General features: G+C 53.3%; 1 protein-coding gene across 8 annotated transcripts in view; it reads left to right on the top strand.

Annotated features, from left to right (window-relative positions):
- CACNA2D2 (calcium voltage-gated channel auxiliary subunit alpha2delta 2) overlaps positions 1-23,775 on the top strand; it is a 208,470-nt gene that overhangs the window by 93,788 nt on the left and 90,907 nt on the right. For all 8 annotated transcript variants that reach the window (XR_013218499.1, XR_013218503.1, XR_013218500.1 and 5 more), the window contains exon 3: positions 3,709-3,825. Coding sequence is in view for 1 of the 8 variants with exons in the window: in XM_077277026.1 (XP_077133141.1) it covers positions 3,709-3,825 (117 nt within the window). In the remaining 7 variants the exon portion in view is untranslated. The remainder of the gene's footprint in view (positions 1-3,708; positions 3,826-23,775) is intronic.

Raw genomic sequence — 23,775 nt, 5'->3', positions numbered from 1 at the left:
GACCCGGTGAAAAATCATTTTCTTCCGCTCATTAATTAAAGCAAGAGCGTTAATAAGGTGAACATGTGCCCTCCTGCCAGAGCGGACCCCATACCATCACATAGAAGATGGCGCTGCTGCCCCACCCGCTCCTCTCCTCATCCTCGCCTCATGTGGCGAAGCCGAACAAATGCCCTCGCTCTATTGAGTGCAGGTGCGGAGCCCGCGGGGGCTGCGCCATTCTCCCGTGTACCCGCTCGTCAGACTGATCTGTAACCTTGTCACCGTGACTCTGGTCCTGGCCGTCACCGCACAATGTGTAATAGGGGTCCGTGTATACTGCAGTGCGCATACCCAGCTATCGTCATGTGTTATGCTCTAGTTACACCCAAAGCTGCTCCTCTCATCTCTCGGCTGGAGCTGTGCGGAGTGTGCTCTGCTTTCTTGGAGATGTAGTGCACCAAGCCAAGTGTATTATACTACGGTCTTCTCCCCTCAAACTCTGGGGCCTGGGTGAGGCTGTCCTCTGCACCCAATAGAGTTGTGAAGCCCCCTTGTGTAACCAGCCCCCCGATCCTCAGGTCTTACATAGTCATATGAGTTTGCAAAAGCTGGATGCTAGCCAGTATAGAGCCCGCTATGGTCCCCCAGTTAGTATGGAGCCCATTATGGTCCCCCAGTCAGTATGGTGCCCGTAATGGTCCCCCAGACAGTATGACGCCCGTTATTGTTCCCCAGCCAGTATGGCACCCGTTGTGGTCCCCCAGCCAACACTGCACCCATTGCGGTCCTCCAGCCCACACTGCGCCCGTAATAGTCCCCCAGCCAGTATGGTGCCCGTTATGGTCCCCCAGTCAGTATGGCGCCCGTTATGGTCCCCCAGCCAGTATGGCGCCCGTTATGGTCCTCAGCCAGTATGGCACCTGTTATGGTCCCCCAGCCAGTATGGAGCCCGTTATGGTACCCCAGCCAGTATGGCGCCCATTATGGTCCTCCACTCAATATGGCGCTCATTATGGTCCCCCAGCCAGTATGGCGCCAGTTATGGTCCCCCAGCCAGTATGGTGCCCATTATGGTCCCCCAGCCAGTATGGTGCCCGTTATGGTCCCCCAGCCAGTATGGTGCCCGTTATGGTCCCCCAGCCAGTATGGTGCCCGTTATGGTCCCCCAGCCAGTATGGTGCCCATTATGGTCCCACAGCCAGTATGGTGCCCGTTATGGTCCCCCAGCCAGTATGGCGCCCCCAGCCAGCATGGCGCCCGTAATCGTTCCCAGCCAGTATGGTGCCCATTATGGTCCCCCAGCCTGTATGGCGCCCGTTATGGTGCCCCAGCCTGTATGGCACCCCCAGCCAGTATGGCGCCCGTTATGGTCCCCCAGCCAGTATGGCGCCCGTTATGGTCCCCCAGTCAGTATGGCGCCCGTTATGGTCCCCCAGCCAGTATGGCGCCCGTTATGGTCCCCCAGTCAGTATGGCGCCCGTTGTGGTCCCCCAGCCAGTATTGCGCCCGTTATGGTCCCCCAGTCAGTATGGCGCCCGTTATGGTCCCCCAGCCAGTATGGAGCCCGTTATGGTCACCCAGCCAGTATGGCGCCCGTTATGGTCCCCCAGCCAGTATGGCGCCCGTTATGGTCCCCCAGCCAGTATGGCGCCCGCTATGGTCCCCCAGCCAGTATGGCGCCCGTTATGGTCCCCCAGCCAGTATGGAGCCCGTTATGGTCACCCAGCCAGTATGGCACCCGTTATGGTCCCCCAGCCAGTATGGAGCCCGTTATGGTCCCCCAGCCAGTATGGCGCCCGTTATGGTCCCCCAGCCAGTATGGCGCCCGTTATGGTCCCCCAGCCAGTATGGCGCCCGTTATGGTCCCCCAGCCAGTATGGCGCCCGTTATGGTCCCCCAGCCAGTATGGCGCCCGTTATGGTCCCCCAGCCAGTATGGCGCCCGTTATGGTCCCCCAGCTTTCTCGGGCTCAAGAATGCAAATCTGTCACATTATGCAAAGATCTAGGTGTGTACGCGGGCAGAGATACTGCTTGGGGTGACCAGAGAAAATGGGCAAAAATCACCTCTTGGCGGTGGTAACCGGCTTTCCCAGACCCTTTGTAAATATAATGTTTATCTCTTTATGTCACTCCAGATCTATTCAGGAGCCTGGAAAGCTGAGTGCTCTCTGTTGCGGTGGCTCTACTGGTGGTCACCCAGCTTTTCGGGTAGCAGTAGACCCCAGGACGTATATTTACTGGGATTTTGTCTTTTTTATTTTTTTATTTTTCTGGAGGCAGAAGTGGCAATAAAGCATAAACCCAGACGTGACATTTTGTGACGCGGAAGATCCTGCGCTTCCCCTCCGCCTCTCCGGGAGTAATCGCCTCCATAAAAGCCTGACAGATGTTCCGGAATAATAAATCGCCGCCATGATGTGAGGTGCGCGACGAGGAGCGATGCTCTGCGGGTCTCCGGGGAGGATGATGGCACAGATCGATGCTTCCCGCAGTAATTGGGAGATTTGGGAATAGCTGCGCTGTGGGAGGAGCGCCGCTGTCAGAGGCTGTGCCCTGTGCACCGGATAATGCCTTCCCCAGTCCGGGACCAAGAGGATCTGCCGCCAAATCACCCCCACCGTGACCTCTGATACCCCTCACATGTTACTGCGGCGTGAGCCTAATCTGGCCTGTACGAAGAGTCCGATACTGCGACGTCTCCTTGTACTGGAGTGACAGCTGTCTGCTCCAGTCACCTCCAGAGCTGCGGTCACTACTCTATTACATCATGTCTTATCCTCCAGAGCTGCACTCACTATTCTGCTGTTACATCATGTGTTATCCACCAGTCACCTCCAGAGCTGCACTCACTATTCTGCTGTTACATCATGTGTTATCCACCAGTCACCTCCAGAGCTGCACTCACTATTCTGCTGTTACATCATGTGTTATCCACCAGTCACCTCCAGAGCTGCACTCACTATTCTGCTGTTACATCGTATCTTATCCACCAGTCACCTCCAGAGCTGCACTCACTATTCTGCTGTTACATCATGTGTTATCCACCAGTCACCTCCAGAGCTGCACTCACTATTCTGCTGTTACATCATGTGTTATCCACCAGTCACCTCCAGAGCTGCACTCACTATTCTGCTGTTACATCATGTGTTATCCACCAGTCACCTCCAGAGCTGCACTCACTATTCTGCTGTTACATCGTATCTTATCCACCAGTCACCTCCAGAGCTGCACTCACTATTCTGCTGTTACACAGCCTCTGCTGGTTTTCTCTGGGGGTCTCTGTAGGAGATATGACCCCCTCGGGGTTTGGGGATTCGCGGCTCGGATCTTCAGACTCAGCACATAAAGATCTGATGTAATATCTGCGGCTGTCAGATGCTGACTCGGCACTGCGCCGCCATCCAGTGAGATCTCAATCCCCTTCCCATAATCTTCCGGCGGCCGGTGATGAGCGCAGCTGTGAGGGGTCCGGTGGGAGCGGCAGACAAGCAGCTGAGCTCAGCAAAGAGCGGAGATGTGTAATAATGGGGAGGGGGGAATATCGGGGACCCCGAATCTCGTACTTAAAGGGCCGATGTCCAGTCTGTGTATGATACACTTTGTGCTGCCATTTTCTAGATCTCTGCTTGCTGTCAGTGAATGACTTTGCTTTTATTTATTTTCCTTTCTGTGCCGCCATTTGCGGTGTGCCACTTTCCTGACATTTGTTTTCTGTCTTCCTGCAGCTCTACAGAGACAAGAGGAATCTGTTTGAAGTGAAGGAGAACGTCCCCCGCAGGCTGGTGGAGAAGGTGGCGGGCGACGTGGAGACCCTCCTCGCCAAAAAAGTGCGAGCTCTGAAGGTGAGCGATCTGTGATTACTGAGCCTGTGTAGTGGTGCACGCTGGTAACATAGGACCCCCCGCACACTGGTAACGCAGGACCCCCCGCACACTGGTAACGCAGGACCCCCCGCACACTGGTAACGCAGGACCCCCCGCACACTGGTAACATAGGACCCCCCGCACACTGGTAACGCAGGACCCCCCGCACACTGGTAACACAGGACCCCCCGCACACTGGTAACACAGGACCCCCCGCACACTGGTAACGCAGGACTCCCGCACGCTGGTAACGCAGGACCCCCCGCACACTGGTAACACAGGACCCCCCGCACACTGGTAACACAGGACCCCCCGCACGCTGGTAACACAGGACCCCCCGCACACTGGTAACGCAGGACCCCCCGCACACTGGTAACGCAGGACCCCCCGCACACTGGTAACGCAGGACCCCCCGCACACTGGTAACACAGGACCCCCCGCACGCTGGTAACACAGGACCCCCCCGCACACTGGTAACACAGGACCCCCCCGCACTCTGGTGACACAGGACCCCCCGCACACTGGTAAGACAGGACCCCCCCGCACACTGGTTACACAGGACCCCCCTGCACACTGGTTACACAGGACCCCCTGCACTCTGGTTACACAGGACCCCCGCACACTGGTAACACAGGACCCCATCCCCCTGAACACCTGCTCATCCACCGCTGATCTCAGTCAGCTCCCCCATTATGGCTGATAACAGGGAGTAATAGATTGTAGGTCTGCACCGTGCAGTGAACCCTCTGTAGTTACTTTCATGCAGTCTTCTCTTTATGGTAGATTTGGATATTGATACGCCGACCTCCTGGAGAGTGGTGGTCACTTGGTTGGCTGTTGTGAAGGGGTTTCTCTTCACCATGGAGATTATTCTGCGATCATCCACCACTGTTGTCTTCCGTGGGCGCCCAGGTCTTTTTGCATTGTTGAGTTCACCAGTGCTTTCTTTCTCAGGATGTACCAAACTGTAGATTTTGCCACTCCTAATATTGTAGCAATTTCTCGGATGGGTTTTTTCTGTTTTCGCAGCTTAAGGATGGCTTGTTTCACCTGCATGGAGAGCTCCTTTACCGCATGTTTACTTCACAGCAAAACCTTCCAAATGCAAGCACCACACCTCAAATCAACTCCAGGCCTTTTATCTGCTTAATTCAGAATGACCTAACGAAGGGATTGCCCACACCTGTCCATGAAATAGCCTTGGAGTCAATTGTCCAATTACTTTTGGTCCCTTTAAAAACGGTGGCACAGGTTAAGGAGCTGAAACTCCTAAACCCTTCATCCAATTTTAATGTGGATACCCTCAAATGAAAGCTGAAAGTCTGAACTTCAACTGCATCTGAATTGTTTTGTTTAAAATTCATTGTGGTAATGTCTATAACCAAAATTAGAAAAATGTTGTCTCTGTCCAAATATATATGGACCTAACTGTATATATAGATACATCACATGACACAACTACGATACATTACAGGATCAGACACAACAGAACAAAACAAGAACAAAGCTCCAATCAGACAAATCACAAAGAAATAAACCAGAAATGGAAACTAAATGGAGAAAAGTTTCTTGACCTACAAATCAGGGGAAAAAAAATTAAAATAAAGAAAACAAAACTAAAAGGGAAGAAACAAAATAACTATAACTACATGAATACCCCCGTAAAATAAAGTATAAAATCATGTAAGACCCCCGGCCCAGCTTCATTCACACTACTATATACAACCCCAACTACATTCACACCGTCCTATATACAATATTATATACAATATATACACTATAAACACATTATACTAAACCAAACACTATACAACACCGCAAACACAACAAAACCCTACTGGTCCCACTGCCTCACCTTACAGCCACCCCCTTACACCACCACATTCACCCTACAACAACCCTAAACACAACACAGTATTAGTGATGAGCGAATATACTCGTTACTCAAGATTTCTCGAGCACGCTCGGGGGTCCTCCAAGTATTTTTTAGTGCTCGAAGATTTAGTTTTTAGCGCCGCAGCTGAAAGATTTACATCTGTTAGCCAGCATAAGTACATGTGGGGATTTCCTAGCAACCAGACAACCCCCACATGTACTTATGCTGGCTAACAGATGTAAATCATTCAGCTGCGGCAATAAAAACTAAATCTCTGAGCACTAAAAAATACTTGGAGGACCCCCGAGCGTGCTCGGGAAATCTCGAGTAATGAGTATATTCGCTCATCACTACACAGTATACAAAATTAACAATTTTTTTATTTTATTTATTTATTTATTTTAATATATATACACACACCTACACTAACTATCCCGCCACCCCTGATCCAGCTCTGGCCACAAAGTTCAGGAATTATCCGAGCTAGGATCAGGCCCCAAAGTTTTTCCCTGGGCCAGGCCAGATCAGTCTCTTATCACCGCCGTTGAACCCCCCAATCCCCCCACCAAACCTAACTAAGGCTACGTTCACATTTGCGTTGGGCGCTGCAACGCACAACGCAAACAAAAACGCAGCAAAACGCATGCACAACGCTGCGTTTTGCGCCGCATGCGTCCTTTTTTTGATTGATTTTGGACGCAGCAAAAATGCAACTTGCTGCGTCCTCTGCGCCCGGACGCGGGCGCCGCAGGGACGCATGCGGCGCAAAACGCAAGTGCGACGCATGTCCATGCGCCCCCATGTTAAATATAGGGGCGCATGACGCATGCGGCGACGCTGCGGCGCAGACCGCAAATGTGAACGTATCCTTAGACCCTCTATTATACACAATATATTCAATACATACAATACACTATAATCCTCTTTCAGCTCCTGGTTTTTCCGCCCTCCTCTGCCAGATCCTGGTGTCTTTTTCTGCCCTCCTCCGCCAGATCCTGGTTTCCCCGCCCTCCTCTGTCAGCTCCTGGTTTTCCTGCCTTCCTCTGTCAGCTCCTGGTTTCGCCGCCCTCCTCCGTCAGCTCCTGGTTTTTCCGCCCTCCTCCGTCAGCTCCTGGTTTCTCTGCCCTCCTCCGTCAGCTCCTGGTTTTTCCGCCCTCCTCTGTCAGCTCCTGGTTTTCCTGCCTTCCTCCGTCAGCTCCTGGTTTCCCCGCCCTCCTCCGTCAGCTCCTGGTTTTTCCGCCCTCCTCCGTCAGCTCCTGGTTTCTCCGCCTTCCTCCGTCAGCTCCTGGTTTTTCCGCCCTCCTCCGTCAGCTCCTGGTTTCTCCGCCCTCCTCCGTCAGCTCCTGGTTTCTCTGCCCTCCTCTGTCAGATCCTGGTTTCCCTGCCCTTCTCTGTCAGCTCCTGGTTTCTCCATCCTCCTCCGTGAGCTCCTGGTTTCTCCGCCCTCCTCCGCCAGCTCCTGGTTTCTCCTCCCTCCTCCGTCAGATCCTGGTTTCTCCACCCTCCTCTGTCAGCTCTTGGTTTTTCCGCCCTCCTCCTCCAGCTCCTTGTTTCTCCGCCCTCCTCCGCCAGCTCCTAGTTTCTCCACCCTCCTCCATCAGCTCCTGGTTTCTCCGACCTCCTCCGCCAGCTCCTGGTTTCTCCATCCTCCTCCGTCAGCTCCTAGTTTCTCCGCCCTCCTCCGTCAGCTCCTGGTTTCTCCGCCCTCCTCTGTCAGCTCCTGGTTTCTCCGCCCTCCTCCGCCAGCTCCTGGTTTCTCCGTCCTCCTCCGCCAGCTCCTGGTTTCTCCGCCCTCCTCTGTCAGCTCCTGGTTTCTCCGCCCTCCTCCGCCAGCTCCTAGTTTCTCCGTCCTCCTCTGTCAGCTCCTGGTTTCTCCATCCTCCTCCGCCAGCTCCTGGTTTCTCCGCCCTCCTCTGTCAGCTCCTGGTTTCTCCGCCCTCCTCCGCCAGCTCCTAGTTTCTCCGCCCTCCTCCGTCAGCTCCTGGTTTCTCCGTCCTCCTCCGCCAGCTCCTAGTTTCTCCGTCCTCCTCTGTCAGCTCCTGGTTTCTCCGTCCTCCTCCGCCAGCTCCTGGTTTCTCCGCCCTCCTCTGTCAGCTCCTGGTTTCTCCGCCCTCCTCCGCCAGCTCCTAGTTTTTCCGCCCTCCTCCGTCAGCTCCTGGTTTCTCCGTCCTCCTCCGCCAGCTCCTAGTTTCTCCGCCCTCCTCCGTCAGCTCCTGGTTTGTCCGCCCTCCTCCGTCAGCTCCTGGTTTCCCTGCCCTCCTCTGTCAGCTCCTGGTTTCTCCGCCCTCCTCCGCCAGCTCCTGGTTTCTCCACCCTCCTCTGTCAGCTCCTGGGTTCTCCGTCCTCCTCCGCCAGCTCCTGGTTTCTCCGTCCTCCTCTGTCAGCTCCTGGTTTCTCCGCCCTCCTCCGCCAGCTCCTAGTTTCTCCGCCCTCCTCCGCCAGCTCCTGGTTTCTCCACCCTCCTCTGTCAGCTCCTGGTTTCTCCGCCCTCCTCCGCCAGCTCCTGGTTTCTCCTCCCTCCTCCGTCAGCTCCTGGTTTCTCCGCCCTCCTCCGCCAGCTCCTGGTTTCTCTGCCCTACTCCGCCAGCTCCTAGTTTCTCCGTCCTCCTCCGCCAGCTCCTGGTTTCTCCGCCCTCCTATGTCAGCTCCTGGTTTCTCCGCCCTCCTCCGCCAGCTCCTAGTTTCTCCGTCCTCCTCCGCCAGCTCCTGGTTTCTCCGTCCTCCTCCGTCAGCTCCTGGTTTGTCCGCCCTCCTCCGCCAGCTCCTAGTTTCTCCGTCCTCCTCCGCCAGCTCCTGGTTTCTCCACCCTCCTCTGTCAGCTCCTGGTTTCTCCGCCCTCCTCCACCAGCTCCTGGTTTCTCCGCCCTCCTCCGCCAGCTCCTAGTTTCTCCGTCCTCCTCCGCCAGCTGGTTTTGCGGCCTCTTCTATCAGCTCTGCCCCGTTGACTCTCTCCTCGCTTCTCTGATTGTTGCAGTAGTTTCTTCCGTCCATTGTCTTTTCTCATTACGTTACTAATGGGACGTAGTAAGAGAAAACCACCCATGAAATCCGGCGGTGAGCGGTCTCCTGCGTCCCCCGTGTGTCGCTGCCTGTAGCTGAGCGCTCTGCGTGGGTCATGTGACTGCGCTATTCTGCAGACGCTCAGATGAAACATGTCGGTTATGGCGGACGCTGTATGGCGCCCTCTGTGCTGGGCTCATCCTGAGTGAGTAGAATGTGAGGACTGCAGTGAAGACTGCCATGGGGAGTCACGGAGGGTCGAGCACCTCTGTGTGCTGTGATGGTGTGAGATTCGCCAGTAATAGTCACCGGTGGTCTCGGGGTGCCCCCTCTGATTGTTTCTGTGTGGCATCCTCTGCACAGACCGGCACTGAGCGCAGCGGATCTCCAGGGCTCAGCACTGGGTCGGGGTCTTCTGTCCTGTCCTGAGCGGCTGCTGATCTCCATCACTCGGGGCTGACAGCTTTAATTGGATTAGAAATGCAGCAGTAAAGCAGATTAGCTAACGAAGACATTAATCCCCGGGGTGGGGGAGGGGTCCTGACAGACTGCGATCGTTACCGCGCTGATACAGGTACTGCGGAAGGAAACCGGCGCCAATGTCACCAGCGAGCAGCGTGTTCACAGAAGCGCCAAAATCTGATGATGTGCCCTAAGATTGTGGGTAAGACTACGGTCACACGCTCAGTATTCGGTCAGTATTTTACATCAGTATTTGTGGCCAGAACCAGGAGAGGAGCAATCAGAGGAAAAGCGTAATAGGAACTCGTCACCACTTCTGCATTTATCACCCACTCCTGGTTTTGGCTACAGATACTGATCTGAAAAACTGACCAAATCCTGATAGTGTGACCGCAGCCGAAGCAGGGAGTCCAACCTGCGCCGCAGCCGGGGAGAGGAAAGAGCGGCATGATTGCGGCAGATTTGCCTCTGAGATTTCTGGAGCTGAAAATCTGTTCCATTCGTCTCAGCTTCTGCGACTGACATTTATTATTGACAGCAGCTGTTGTGGGCGGGATGCAGGAGGTGGCCGCGGTGCACGGGATCTAGTAGATGGTGGCCATGGTGCACGGGATCTAGTAGATGGTGGCCATGGTGCACAGGATCTAGTAGATGGTGGCTGTGGTGCACGGGATCTAGTAGATGGTGGCCGTGGTGCACGGGATCTAGTAGATGGTGGCCGGGATATGCGCAGTGGCCATGGTGCATGGGATCTAGTAGATGGTGGCCGTGGTGCACGGGATCTAGTAGATGGTGGCCGTGGTGCACGGGATCTAGTAGATGGTGGCCGTGGTGCACAGGAACTAGTAGATGGCGGCCGTGGGGCACGGGATCTAGTCGATGGCGGCCGTGGTGCACGGGATCTAGTAGATGGTGGCCGGGATATGCGCGGTGGCTGTGGTGCAAGGCATCTAGTAGATGGTGGTCGGGATATGCGCAGTGGCCGTGGTGCAAGGGATCTAGTAGATGGTGGCCGGGATATGCGCAGTGGCCGTGGTGCAAGGGATCTAGTAGATGGTGGCCGGGATATGCGCGGTGGCTGTGGTGCAAGGCATCTAGTAGATGGTGGTCGGGATATGCGCAGTGGCCGTGGTGCAAGGGATCTAGTAGATGGTGGCCGGGATATGCGCGATGGCCGTGGTGCACGGGATCTAGTAGATGGTGGCCAGGAAATGCACGGTGGCTGTGGTGCAAGGGATCTAGTAGATGGTGGCTGGGATATGCGCGGTGGCCGTGGTGCACGGGATCTAGTAGATGGTGGCCAGGAAATGCGCAGTGGCCGTGGTGCAAGGGATCTAGTAGATGGTGGCCGGGATATGCGCGGTGGCCGTGGTGCACGGGATCTAGTAGATGGTGGCCAGGAAATGCGCGGTGGTTGTGGTGCAAGGGATCTAGTAGATGGTGGCTGGGATATGTGAGGTGCCTGTGGTGGATGGGATCTAGTAGATGGTTTCCATGGTGTATGGGATGTAGTAGGTGGTGGCTGTGGTGGATGATATACAGTCAGCGGCCATGGTGAACTCTATCTAGTAGGTGGTGGCTGTGGTGGATGATATACAGTCAGCGGCCATGGTGAACTCTATCTAGTAGATGGTGGCTGTGGTGGACGAGATCTAGTAGATGGTGGGCAGGATACGGGCGTTGTCCGCGGTGCACGGGATCTAGTAGATGGTGACTGTGGTGGACAGGTTGTAGATAGTGGATGGAATATAGATGGTGGATGTGTCAACTGTGGAGGACTTGTCACGGGCAGCGGCTGTGGTGGATGGAGCGCATGCAGCAACTGTGGTGGTTGGAGCGCAGGCTGCGGCTGTGGTGGATGGAGCGCAGGCTGCGGCTGTGGTGGATGGAGGGCATGCAGCGGCTGTGGTGGATGGAGCGCAACCTGCGGCTGTGGTGGATGGAGCGCAGGCTGTGGTGGATGGAGCGCATGCAGGGCTATGGTGGAGGGCATGCAGGGCTGTGGTGGATGGAGCTCAGGCTGTGGTGGATGGAGCGTAGGCTGTGGCTGTGGTGGATGGAGCGCAGGCTGTGGTGGATGGAGCTCAGGCTGTGGTGGATGGAGCGTAGGCTGTGGCTGTGGTGGATGGAGCGCAGGCTGTGGTGGATGGAGCGCAACCTGCGGCTGTGGTGGATGGAGCGCAGGCTGTGGTGGATGGAGCGCAACCTGCGGCTGTGGTGGATGGAGCGCAGGCTGTGGTGGATGGAGCGCATGCAGGGCTATGGTGGATGGAGCGCAGGCTGCGGTGGATGGAGCGCAGGCTGCGGCTGTGGTGGATGGAGCGCAGGCTGTGGTGGATGGAGCGCAGGCTGCGGTGGATGGAGCGCAGGCTGCGGCTGTGGTGGATGGAGCGCAGGCTGCGGTGGATGGAGCGCAGGCTGCGGCTGTGGTGGATGGAGCGCAGGCTGTGGTGGATGGAGCGCAGGCTGCGGTGGATGGAGCGCAGGCTGCGGCTGTGGTGGATGGAGCGCAGGCTGTGGTGGATGGAGCGCATGCAGGGCTATGGTGGATGGAGCGCAGGCTGCGGTGGATGGAGCGCAGGCTGCGGCTGTGGTGGATGGAGCGCAGGCTGCGGCTGTGGTGGATGGGATGTAGATGGACAGGACGCAGGTGGTGGAAGTGGCTCAGGCGGCTTCTTTCCTTGTAGATTTGTCTGATGGGGAAGCAGAGTTTCTCACATGGATCCATATGTGACCCGGGTATCTCTGTCCCCAGTTTCTTCCCGGCATCTCCGTGTTATTATTGAAGTCTTTGTCCTCAGAGCTCCACACAGTCTTCCATACAAAGAAAGAAACACACAAGTTGAGCTTGGATTCAGTTGGTATACGTGCAGCACATAAACGCCTGTTCACATTGGCCAAAAAACACACAAAACCTACAAGAAACAAAATGAGCAACAACCCTGCTGTAACTAAATAAGTAAAAAGCAGAAGTGCAGTTACATAACACCCGAGTTCTTAGTAATACTGTATGGTGAGCCCCCTATATTGCCCTATACAGTATGGTGAGCCCCCTATATTGCCCCATACAGTACGGTGGGCCCCCTATATTGCCCCATACAGTATGGTGGGCACCTATATTGCCCCATACGGTATGGTGAGCCCCCTATATTGCCCCATACAGTATATTGAGCCCCCTATATTGCCCCATACAGTATAGTGAACCCCCTATATTGCCCCATACAGTGTGGAGGACCCCCTATATTGCCCCATACAGTATGGTGAGCCCCCTATATTGCCCCATACAGTATGATGGACCCCCTATATTGCCCCATACGGTATGGTGAGCCCCCTATATTGCCCCATACAGTATATTGAGCCCCCTATATTGCCCCATACAGTATAGTGAACCCCCTATATTGCCCCATACAGTATGGTGGACCCCCTATATTGCCTCATACAGTATGGTGAGCCCCCTATATTGCCCCATACAGTAAGGTGGGCCCCCTATATTGCCCCATACAGTATAATAAGCACCCCATATTGCCCTATACAGTATGGTGGGCCCCCTATATTGCCCCATACAGTATAATAAGCACCCCATATTGCCCTATACAGTATGGTGGACCCCCTATATTGCACCATACAGTATGATGGGCCCCCTATATTGCCCCATACAGTATGATAGACCCCCTATATTGCCTCATACAGTATGGTGAGCCCCCTATATTGCCCCATACAGTATGGTGGGCCCCCTATATTGCCCCATACAGTATAATAAGCACCCCATATTGCCCTATACAGTATGGTGGACCCCCTATATTGCACCATACAGTATGGCGAGCCTCCTATATTACCCCATACAGTATGATGGACCCCCTATATTGCCCCATACAGTATGGTGAGCCCCCAAAATTGCCCCATACAGTATGATGAGCACCCCATATTGCCCCATACAGTATGATGGACCTCCTATATTGCCCCATACAGTATGGTGGACCCCCTATATTTCCCCATACAGTATGGTGGACCCCCTATATTGCCCCATACAGTATGATGGGCCCCTTATATTGCACCATACAGTGTGATGGACCCCCTATATTGCCTCATACAGTATGGTGAGCCCTCTATATTGCCCCATACAGTATGATGGGCCTCCTATATTGCCCTATACAGTATGATGACTCCCTATATTGCCTCATACAGTATGGTGAGTGGTGAGCCCCCCATATTGCCCCATACAGTGTGATGGACCCCCTATATTGCCCCATACAGTATGATGGACCCTCTATATTGCCCCATACAGTATAATAAGCAACCCATATTGCCCTATACAGTATGGTGGACCCCCTATATTGCCCCATACAGTATGGCGAGCCCCCTATATTGCCCCATACAGTATGATGGACCCCTATATTGCCCCATACAGTATAATAAGCACCCCATATTGCCCTATACAGTATGGTGGACCCCCTATATTGCCCCATACAGTATGGCGAGCCCCCTATATTGCCCCATACAGTATGATGGACCCCTATATTGCCCCATACAGTATGATGGACCCCCTATATTGCCGCATACGGTATGGTGAGCCCCCTATATTGCCCCATACAGTATGGCGAGCCCCCTATATTGCCCCATACAGTATGATGGACCCCTATATTGCCCTATACAGTATGATGGACCTCCTATATTGCCGCATATGGTATGGTGAGCCCCCTATATTGCCCCATACAGTATGGTGAGCCCCCTATATTGCCCCATACAGTATGATGGACCCCTATATTGCCCCATACAGTATGATGGACCCCCTATATTGCCCCATACAGTATGGTGGGCCCCCTATATTGCCCCATACAGTATAATAAGCACCCCATATTGCCCTATACAGTATGATGGACCCCTATATTGCCCCATACAGTATGGTGGACCCCCTATATTGCCCCATACAGTATGGTGGACCCCCTATATTGCCCCATACAGTATAATAAGCACCCCATATTGCCCTATACAGTATGGTGGACCCCCTATATTGCCCCATACAGTATGGCGAGCCCCCTATATTGCCCCATACAGTATGATGGACCCCTATATTGCCCCATACAGAAATAATGGAACACTCCCCTCTCCTCGCTCCCCGCTGCTCCGGTCTCCTGACTCCCCGCTCTTCTCGGCACAGTGGTCGCGCTGTAGTGACGTCCTCAGACGCAGAGGGGGGATGATGGGAGTGCTGGCGTCAGCCGACGTTCCCTCTCTCATCGGATGCTGAAACAGTTGAAATAACAATGAGGGGGTGGTAGCCTGCTGCTGGTCTGTACCCCACTGGGTGCGTGGTCCCACAATAACAGCACTGTCAGACTGCAAGGACAGGAAGAGTTGTCATGTGGACATATCCCAGATTTACCCCAGATCTTCTGACTGCAGCATCACTTTATATTTCAGTTCTTTGTATCTTTGTCACAGTCCCCCAGTCACAATGCTGCAGTGACAGGAAGAGTTGTCATAGGGACGCGGCACAGGAGCTGCTCTGCGCAGGGCTTTATAGTCAGGCTCTCCGTGTCCTCGCCCCGTCCCGATGTCGGCGTTCCCGCCCTGTCAGTGACTTTGAGCTGTCAGCGGTCCGGAGTGACTGACATTGAGGTTTGGTCGCATCGGTCGCCCCTCCCCCGGCTTCGTGCGGCATTTTTTTCCCCCTGAAGCAGTGAACGGCGCACAAATCCTTCATTAAACTCCGGCAGCGGAGAGTTCAGCAAATCCTCTCCGGGTAATTAATAATGACAATGCAGCCCCCTCCCCCGCCACTAATTACCCGCTCCCGCATTGTTCTAATTATCATTTTAATTCTTCAAATCCAGACGCCTTTTATTTATTTGTACTGTTTGTGCTGGAGCCGGCAGATACCAGAGAGCAGCGCACAGCCGCTCCGCTCACGCTCCCGGTTAGGCGCATTTTTCCTTTTTTTTTTTTCCTTTTTTTTTTGTCCTTCCACTTTCTCATGAGCTTCACGTCTCAGTTCATCTCTGTTTGTAAAACCTCTGCTTCGTGTCAGTGAGTAGAGTGCGTCCTGAAGCGAACGTCTCACAGCTGCGGGTGCGTTACAGTTGGATCCATTCCTGAAAGGAGGACGGGCGAATCCACTTCTGCAATTTACGAGCCAAGATGGCGACCAAAATAAGTGGGGGAAAAACAAACTCAGACAAAACAGCGCTGCTCCAAAATCCACCAGGACGCGCCTCTCCGACCGCAGCCGCTGGTGTTCTGTGCACAATGTACTGACCTCTTGGAGAGCGGCCGCCATCTTTGGGGTTCCCAGAACAAGACTGGCCCACATTTACCAAAGATGCCGTCATTTGCGCCAGATCTTTGTTGTTCTCCACCGTTCTTGGCGATCACAGGTTGCGCCTTGTGGATACATTTGCAGAAGATTTCTATGCACTTGTCGGAGCGCAGCGCTTCCAATGTCGCGCATTAGTGAAGAATTGTGAGGAGATTGCGACTTTTCATGCGTCGAACAGTCATTGCCACCATTTTCAAACTGCGATGTCCAGAATGTGAGACTTTATATCACTGCATCGTACTTCTCACCAGAATATTATCCGCTCATTTTCTTCTCATTTTTAAGTTTAGCGCAGGAAATAAAACTGATGCAATAAATGGAGTGAATACTGAGAAATATGGCGTTTACGGCAATGAGACGTCCCATCCCCCGTCCACCCCTCTCTGTTCTGGTGTCTCTTTATTTGGGTCTCGCAGTGAGATGTGAAGGGTCCTGATGGCGTCTAGTAGAGCAGGTTGTCCCACGTCTGACGGCTTTAGCCTTCTCTCATATTAACAACCCTCCTGGTGCAAGTAGTTGTCCAAGTCTCAGATCAGCTCCTGACTTTGCAGTCTCTTCCACAAGCTCCTGGTTTCCCTGCCTTCCTCCATCAGCTCCTGGTTTCTCCGCCCTCCTCCATCAGCTCCTGGTTTCTCTGCCCTCCTCTGTCAGCTCCTGGTTTCTCTGCCCTCCTCTGTCAGCTCCTGGTTTCTCTGCCCTCCTCTGTCAGCTCCTGGTTTCTCTGCCCTCCTCTGTCAGCTCCTGGTTTCTCTGCCCTCCTCTGTCAGCTCCTGGTTTCTCTGCCCTCCTCTGTCAGCTCCTGGTTTCTCTGCCCTCCTCTGTCAGCTCCTGGTTTCTCTGCCCTCCTCTGTCAGCTCCTGGTTTCTCTGCCCTCCTCTGTCAGCTCCTGGTTTCTCTGCCCTCCTCTTTCAGCTCCTGGTTTCTCCGACCTCCTCTGTCAGCTCCTGGTTTCTCCACCATCCTCTTTCAGCTCCTGGTTTCCCTACGTTCCTCCATCAGCTCCTGGTTTCCTGCCATCCTCTGTCAGCTCCAGGTTTCTCCGCCATCCTCTGTCAGCTCCTGGTTTCTCTGCCCTCCTCTTTCAGCTCCTGGTTTCTCTGCCTTCCTCTGTCAGATACTGGTTTCTCCACCCCCTATATTGCCCCATACAGAATAGTTGGCCCCTATATTGCCCCATACAGTATGGTGGGCCCCCTATATTGCCTCATACAGAAATAATTGAAAACTACCCTCCTCCTACCTAACAAACAGGCAATCCCCACATGTACTCAGGCTGGCTAGCAGCCGCAAATCATGCTGCTACAGAGGCAGAAACTAAATCTCCAAGCACATCCAAATACTCGTAGATCACCTGAGCGTGCTCGGGAAATCTCAATTTACAAGCATGCTCACTCATCACTATTAGCTATCCCTCCTAGCTTAGGATCGCCTGCAAATTTGATCAGTTTACCTTCAGTTCCCGTATCTGGATCATTTTTAAAATATTGATCAACACTGGGGCCACAACAGAGCCTTGTGGTACCCCACTTGAAATAATTTTCCAGTTGGATGTGCAACCATTTATTACCACTCTTTGAGTAGATCACTGAGCCGGTTATGAATCCACTTAACCGTAGCCTTGTCAGTCACATACGTGGTCATTTTTTCAATAAGGATAGTATGAGATACTTTATCAAATGCTTTGCTGAAGTCGAGATATACTATATCTACCGCATTTCACTGATCCACCCAGTCTGTGATTCCATCATGGATGGAAATTAGATTATTCTGGCATGACTTGTTTGCTACACCCCCATGCTGGCTCTGGTTAATTACTGTATTCTTAAACAATTACTTACATACATGCTGTTTAATAATTTGTTTACAGTTCTTTCCTGGCATAGAAGTAAGGTTCACTGGCCTGTAATTTCCTTACTCCGTTTTCTTTACTTTTTTTGAAGATGGGGACAACATTTACCCTTTTCTAATCTTCTGGGACTTCTCCTGTTCTCCAGGATTTTTCAGAGATTCTGGCTAGTGGTTCTGCAATTTCCTCTTCTAACTCTTTCAGTACCCTGGGATGTAATTCATCTGCAGCAGTAGATGAAATTAATGTAAATCAGCTAAGTGTTCCCTAACCATCTCTCTGTTTATGGATATTGTGGATTCCTTTATTCCTTCGATGACACCGTGAAGATCAGTTGATGTTACATTTGCTTTCTTAGAGAACACAGATGCAAAATAGGAATTTAAAAGTTCGTCCTTCTCAACATCATTTTTGATCACTTCACTCTTTTTTATCCTATAAAAATCCTATAGCATCTTTGACTTTTCTTTTGCTTTTGACATACCTCCAAATCCATTTTTGCTACTTTTGGTCTTCCTTACAAGCCTCACTTCATTACTGGCTTTAGCTCTTCTAACTCTTGCTCTGCAGACAGCATTATATTCTTTAGATATGACTCCTCTTTATATTAAATATACATTTCTTTTTTCCCTTTTAACAAGTGATTAAGTTCTGTGTTCATCCATCCTGGTCTCTTCAAATGCTTCCAATTCTTTCCTCTTTTTGGGATTGTTACCGATTGTGCGTTGAGAATTTAATTTAGCAAAATCTCCCATACTTCTTGGACATTTCTGTCCTTTACAAGATCCGACCATTGGACCTTTCCTACCCTCTTTCTGAGTCCATTAAAATCTGCCTTTCTGAAGTCCAACCAAGCCTGTGTCCTCGTTGGTCTTCCTTCTCTTGTAATCCAAAATTTGAGGATGGCATGATCGCTGTCTCCTACATTCCCAGCCACCTTTACTTCCTCAACCATTTCCTGGTAAGAATTGGATCCAAGATGGCAAACCCTCTTGTTCTCTCTTCTACCTTTTGAAAGATAAAGTTGTCAGCAAGAGAAGATAAGAATTTTCTGGAGTCCATCATACAGGCAATTCACTCCATGGTCAAGAAAACCAAAATCTTGGTCATGGGATGATGGATGAGAAGATGGCCTACACTCCCAGTTCCTTCACTTTCTGGCCTAGGTCTTCAGTATCTCTCCCTATAGCCCTCAGGTCCTTTCTTGCTGTATCACGTTCCTACGTGTATTAGTGGTCAATGGTGGTCGTCTGCAGCACTGAAGAGTCTTGATACCCGATCAGACAAATCTTTGATTTGTGCACCTGGAAGACAGCAAACTTCTCGTGAAGTAATGTCTGGTTGGCAGATAGCGGCTTCTGTTCCTCTCAGTAGGAATCCCCCACAACCACCACTCTCCTTTTCTTCTTCACTACAGCGCTTCTTTCTCTCCCTTCAAGAGGCTTCTGATTTCTTACTGGGGTGTTCTTTGTTGTTAAAGCACTTTTTTGTTGTACATCTTCATAGTTGCCCCGCGTGAGAGCCAGGTAGCGGAGTTCTTCGGTGGTTTGGGTGCTGATTTCCTCCATCAGCTCCTGGTTTCTCACGATTCTCCATCAGCTCCTGGTTTTCCACCCTTCTTCATCAGCTCCTGATTTCCGTGGCCTCTTCCATCAGTTCCTGGTTTCCCGCTCTCCTTCATCAGCTTTTGGTTTCTCGCCCTTCCCCGTCAGCTCCTGGTTTCCCACAATTCTCCGTCAGCTCCTGGTTTCCAACAATTCTCCGTCAGCTCCTGGTTTCCAACAATTCTCCGTCAGCTCCTGGTTTCCAACAATTCTCCGTCAGTTCCTGGTTTCTCACCTTTCTCCATCCTTATGGCCGGTCTACTATTTGGTGGGTGCGACCCCATGGGGCGATGCACTGTGCCTCCCTTGGGCAGGTGTGTTTCTGGGATCCATTATTGGGCATCGCACAACCTTGCCCAATGATTTCTGCTTCTTTGGAGAGTGAAGCGAGGCTCCCAGACCCAATTAGTAGTGAATGCTGAGGGCGAGGCGGTGCTGTCAGGATATTTCTGCTCCAAATGCTTCTCTTTAAGGCTGATTACAGCAGTCGCCCCCTCCTCCCTCACTGCCGATATTAGTACAGGTCCCGTGAGCTCCATGGAGGGTGCTCCGCGGTACTTCATGTTCCCAGGTCTCCTGTGGGCATTGTGGGACTATGATGTGATGTCTGGGTGCTGGTGAAGCCCATGTTGCCGGCTTCGCTTTGTCTCAGCCGGGCACATAGGGATCAAGCAGCCGGTGCTGCCTCAGCCTTGAAATGTGATAAAGGCACTCATGTGTCTAACTGATAAGATGGCCGCCTAGATGTTGGGTCCAATGGAAGCTGAAGAGGTCCTTGATGTTGTGTGTCTCCTCACTTACCATCTGGCAGCGCGGCCATTGTCTAACCTCATTGAGTCAAGAGGTTCTGAGCGCCTCCTGCCGTCTGATCCCTTCATACAGGAAATCTGGGACTTGTGGATCTATTGTCGTCCTCCTTGATCAAAGGGCCGCGGCATCCTCAGTAGTCAGTGCCGCTAAACTCCCAGCATTCCCATCACTCTCATCGTCTGTCGTTCCCATCACTCTCATCGTCTGTCGTTCCCATCACTCTCATCGTCTGTCGTTCCCATCACTCTCATCGTCTGTCGTTCCCATCACTCTCATCATCTGTCGTTCCCATCACTCTCATCACCTCGGTTTACCGCCAGCATATCCTGGCCTATGCATTTTTGGTCGGAGACGGTAGGGTTAACGTTGTGTCTTTGGCGCCGGCTCTGCGCGGTTGGTCTCCACTCGTACGTGGGGTAGTCGGTAGGAAGCTGATAACACTTCCCTGCTGGCTGCCAAGTCATCTGTTTGCCAAATGCTTGTCTCTCTGGGAGTCCGGGCAGTGAACGTGCCAGCCGCGGGAGGAGGGCACCTATCCATGGGTTTACCCACAATACCGTCTGGTGCAGCGGTGAGTGAGACTGTGGATATGTCAACACCATCTGCCGCAGCATCTTGAAGAAGAGAAGGCGGAAAACGGGGAGGGGGCGAGGAAACTTCAGAGTACTGCGAGCGAAGGGAGAACGGATACCACAGGAGGGAAGGGGGCTCCGACCGGCCGAGGTCACCGGTAATCACTGCCGGTAACCCAGGGCAGCAACAGGAGTGGTAATGGGGGAAAGACTGGAGTAGTAGTCTCATAGTAATCACTCTGGGGTGGGGGGCCTCCTCTCTCTGGGGTGGGGGGCTCGCTGCCTCCTCTCTCTGGGGTGGGGGGCTCATGGCCTCCTCTCTGGGGTGAGGGGCTCGCGGCCTCCTCTCTCTGGGGTGGGGGGCTCATGGCCTCCTCTCTTTGGGCGGTGGGGCTCTCGGTCTCCTCTCTGGGGTGAGGGGCTCGCGGCCTACTCTCTCAGGGGTGGGGGGGAATTCGTGGCCTCTCTCTAGGGTGGGGGCTCATCTCTCTGGGGCGGTGGGACTCTCGGCCTCCTCTCTGGGGTGAGGGGCTCGCGGCCTACTCTCTCTGGGGTGGGGAGGAATTTGTGGCCTCTCTCTAGGGTGGGGGCTCATCTCTCTGGGGCGGTGGGGCTCTCGGCCTCCTCTCTGGGGTGAGGGGCTCGCGGCCTACTCTCTCTGGGGTGGGGAGGAATTCGTGGCCTCTCTCTAGGGTGGGGGCTCATCTCTCTGGGGCGGTGGGACTCTCGGCCTCCTCTCTGGGGTGGGGGGCTCGTGGCCTCCTCTCTCAGGGGTGGGGGGGAATTCGTGGCCTCTCTCTAGGGTGGGGGCTCATCTCTCTGGGGCGGTGGGACTCTCGGCCTCCTCTCTGGGGTGAGGGGCTCGCGGCCTACTCTCTCTGGGGTGGGGAGGAATTTGTGGCCTCTCTCTAGGGTGGGGGCTCATCTCTCTGGGGCGGTGGGGCTCTCGGCCTCCTCTCTGGGGTGAGGGGCTCGCGGCCTACTCTCTCTGGGGTGGGGAGGAATTCGTGGCCTCTCTCTAGGGTGGGGGCTCATCTCTCTGGGGCGGTGGGACTCTCGGCCTCCTCTCTGGGGTGGGGGGCTCGTGGCCTCCTCTCTCAGGGGTGGGGGGGAATTCGTGGCCTCTCTCTAGGGTGGGGGGCTCCACTCTCTGGGGTAGGGGGGGAATTCGCGGCCTCCTCTCTGGGGCGGGGGAGGTCGCGGCCTCCTCTCTCTTGGGGGGGGGGGGGATTGCGGCCCATCTCTCTGAGGCCAGGGATCGCTCCGGTCTCCGTCCGTGGGGCGGCTCGCGCTTGTCTGTGAGGCGGGGGCTTTTGGTCAGAGCAGGCATGGGTCTGTGGCAGTATTCACATGGCGCAGTTTTCCCACAGTGGCCGCTGTACTGTGAGGCTCCTCCGGTTTTACGTCAATAAGTGAAAAGTTCTACAACTTTCTAATAGATTTTTGGTTTCATTTCCACATTTCCAGACTCTGCTTCTTACCGATGACTGAGAACATTCTCAGCCTTGTCAGTCAGTGCGGGGTACGCGGAGACGTGGGCCTGGGGGTCACGTGTGACTGTCTGGTTTTGCAGTGTGGCAGGTGGTCGTATGTGGGGGACACAGAGGGGTGTAGTGACATTTTGGGCAGTGCGGGGGTGCGGGGGTGCGAAGCAGGACGTTTGTGGGGCTCGTATCCTCGGGGATCACTGCGGCTTCTTCTCTTCTGTCTCCACGTTGCTCGGAGCTGTGCTCTCTACTTTTTCCGTTTTGCTTGTTTTTTTTTCCCCCCATAATGTCTAAGTGGAGGATTCTGGGAGCCATGTACATGAGCTAATTCAAGAGGTCCTGCCTGTGGGGGGCTGAGTGTGAGGAGGAGAGTGCCACAAATCACTGTATTTATTGTGTCAGGGGAGTGGGGGGCTTAATATGCTGGTGAGTAATCCTGCAGACGCATTAAATGCACAGAGGAGCGATTAACCCACCGAGTGCTGGGCATGTCCGGACACTGGCACCGACACGCTGAGCCGCAGTATGAGGGAATGTGCTGCTGCGAATGTGTGCAGAGCCCGGTGCATCGTCCATTGTAGAGCCAGGTATGGCTGGTGTGCGCCCCGAGACCAACACCAGTACAATGCAACCTACTGGGGATCAGCGGTGACATCACTGAGAATGTCTCCTATCCATCACTAGAGATCAGCGATGACATCACTGAGAATGTCTCCTATCCATCACCAGAGATCAGCGGTGATATCACTGAGAATGCCTCCTATCCATCACCAGAGATCAGCGGGGACATCACTGAGAATGTCTCCTATCCATCACCAGAGATCAGAGGTGACATCACTGAGAATGTCTCCTATCCATCACCAGAGATCAGAGGTGACATCACTGAGAATGTCTCCTATCCATCACCAGAGATCAGCGGTGACATCACTGAGAATGTCTCCTATCCATCACCAGAGATCAGCGGTGACATCACTGAGAATGCCTCCTATCCATCACCAGAGATCAGAGGTGACATCACTGAGAATGTCTCCTATCCATCACCAGAGATCAGCGGTGACATCACTGAGAATGTCTCCTATCCATCACCAGAGATCAGAGGTGACGTCACTGAGAATGTCTCCTATCCATCACTAGAGATCAGCGATGACATCACTGAGAATGCCTCCTATCCATCACTAGAGATCAGCGATGACATCACTGAGAATGCCTCCAATCCATCACCAGAGATCAGCGGTGACATCACTGAGAATGCCTCCTATCCATCACCAGAGATCAGCGGTGACATCACTGAGAATGCCTCCTATCCATCACTAGAGATCAGCGATGACATCACTGAGAATGCCTCCAATCCATCACCAGAGATCAGAGGTGACATCACTGAGAATGCCTCCTATCCATCACCAGAGATCAGAGGTGACATCACTGAGAATGTCTCCTATCCATCACTAGAGATCAGCGATGACATCACTGAGAATGCCTCCTATCCATCACTAGAGATCAGCGATGACATCACTGAGAATGCCTCCTATCCATCACCAGAGATCAGCGGTGACATCACTGAGAATGCCTCCAATCCATCACCAGAGATCAGCGGTGACATCACTGAGAATGTCTCCTATCCATCACTAGAGATCAGCGATGACATCACTGAGAATGCCTCCTATCCATCACCAGAGATCAGCGGTGACATCACTGAGAATGCCTCCTATCCATCACTAGAGATCAGCGGTGACATCACTGAGAATGCCTCCTATCCATCACCAGAGATCAGCGGTGACATCACTGAGAATGCCTCCTATCCATCACCAGAGATCAGCGGTGACATCACTGAGAATGTCTCCTATCCATCACTAGAGATCAGCGATGACATCACTGAGAATGCCTCCTATCCATCACCAGAGATCAGCGGTGACATCACTGAGAATGCCTCCTATCCATCACCAGAGATCAGAGGTG

Source organism: Ranitomeya variabilis, chromosome 8 (genome assembly GCF_051348905.1).
Source record: "Ranitomeya variabilis isolate aRanVar5 chromosome 8, aRanVar5.hap1, whole genome shotgun sequence".
Taxonomy (NCBI): Eukaryota; Metazoa; Chordata; class Amphibia; order Anura; family Dendrobatidae; genus Ranitomeya; species Ranitomeya variabilis.
This window is presented reverse-complemented; position numbering and strand designations above follow the sequence as displayed.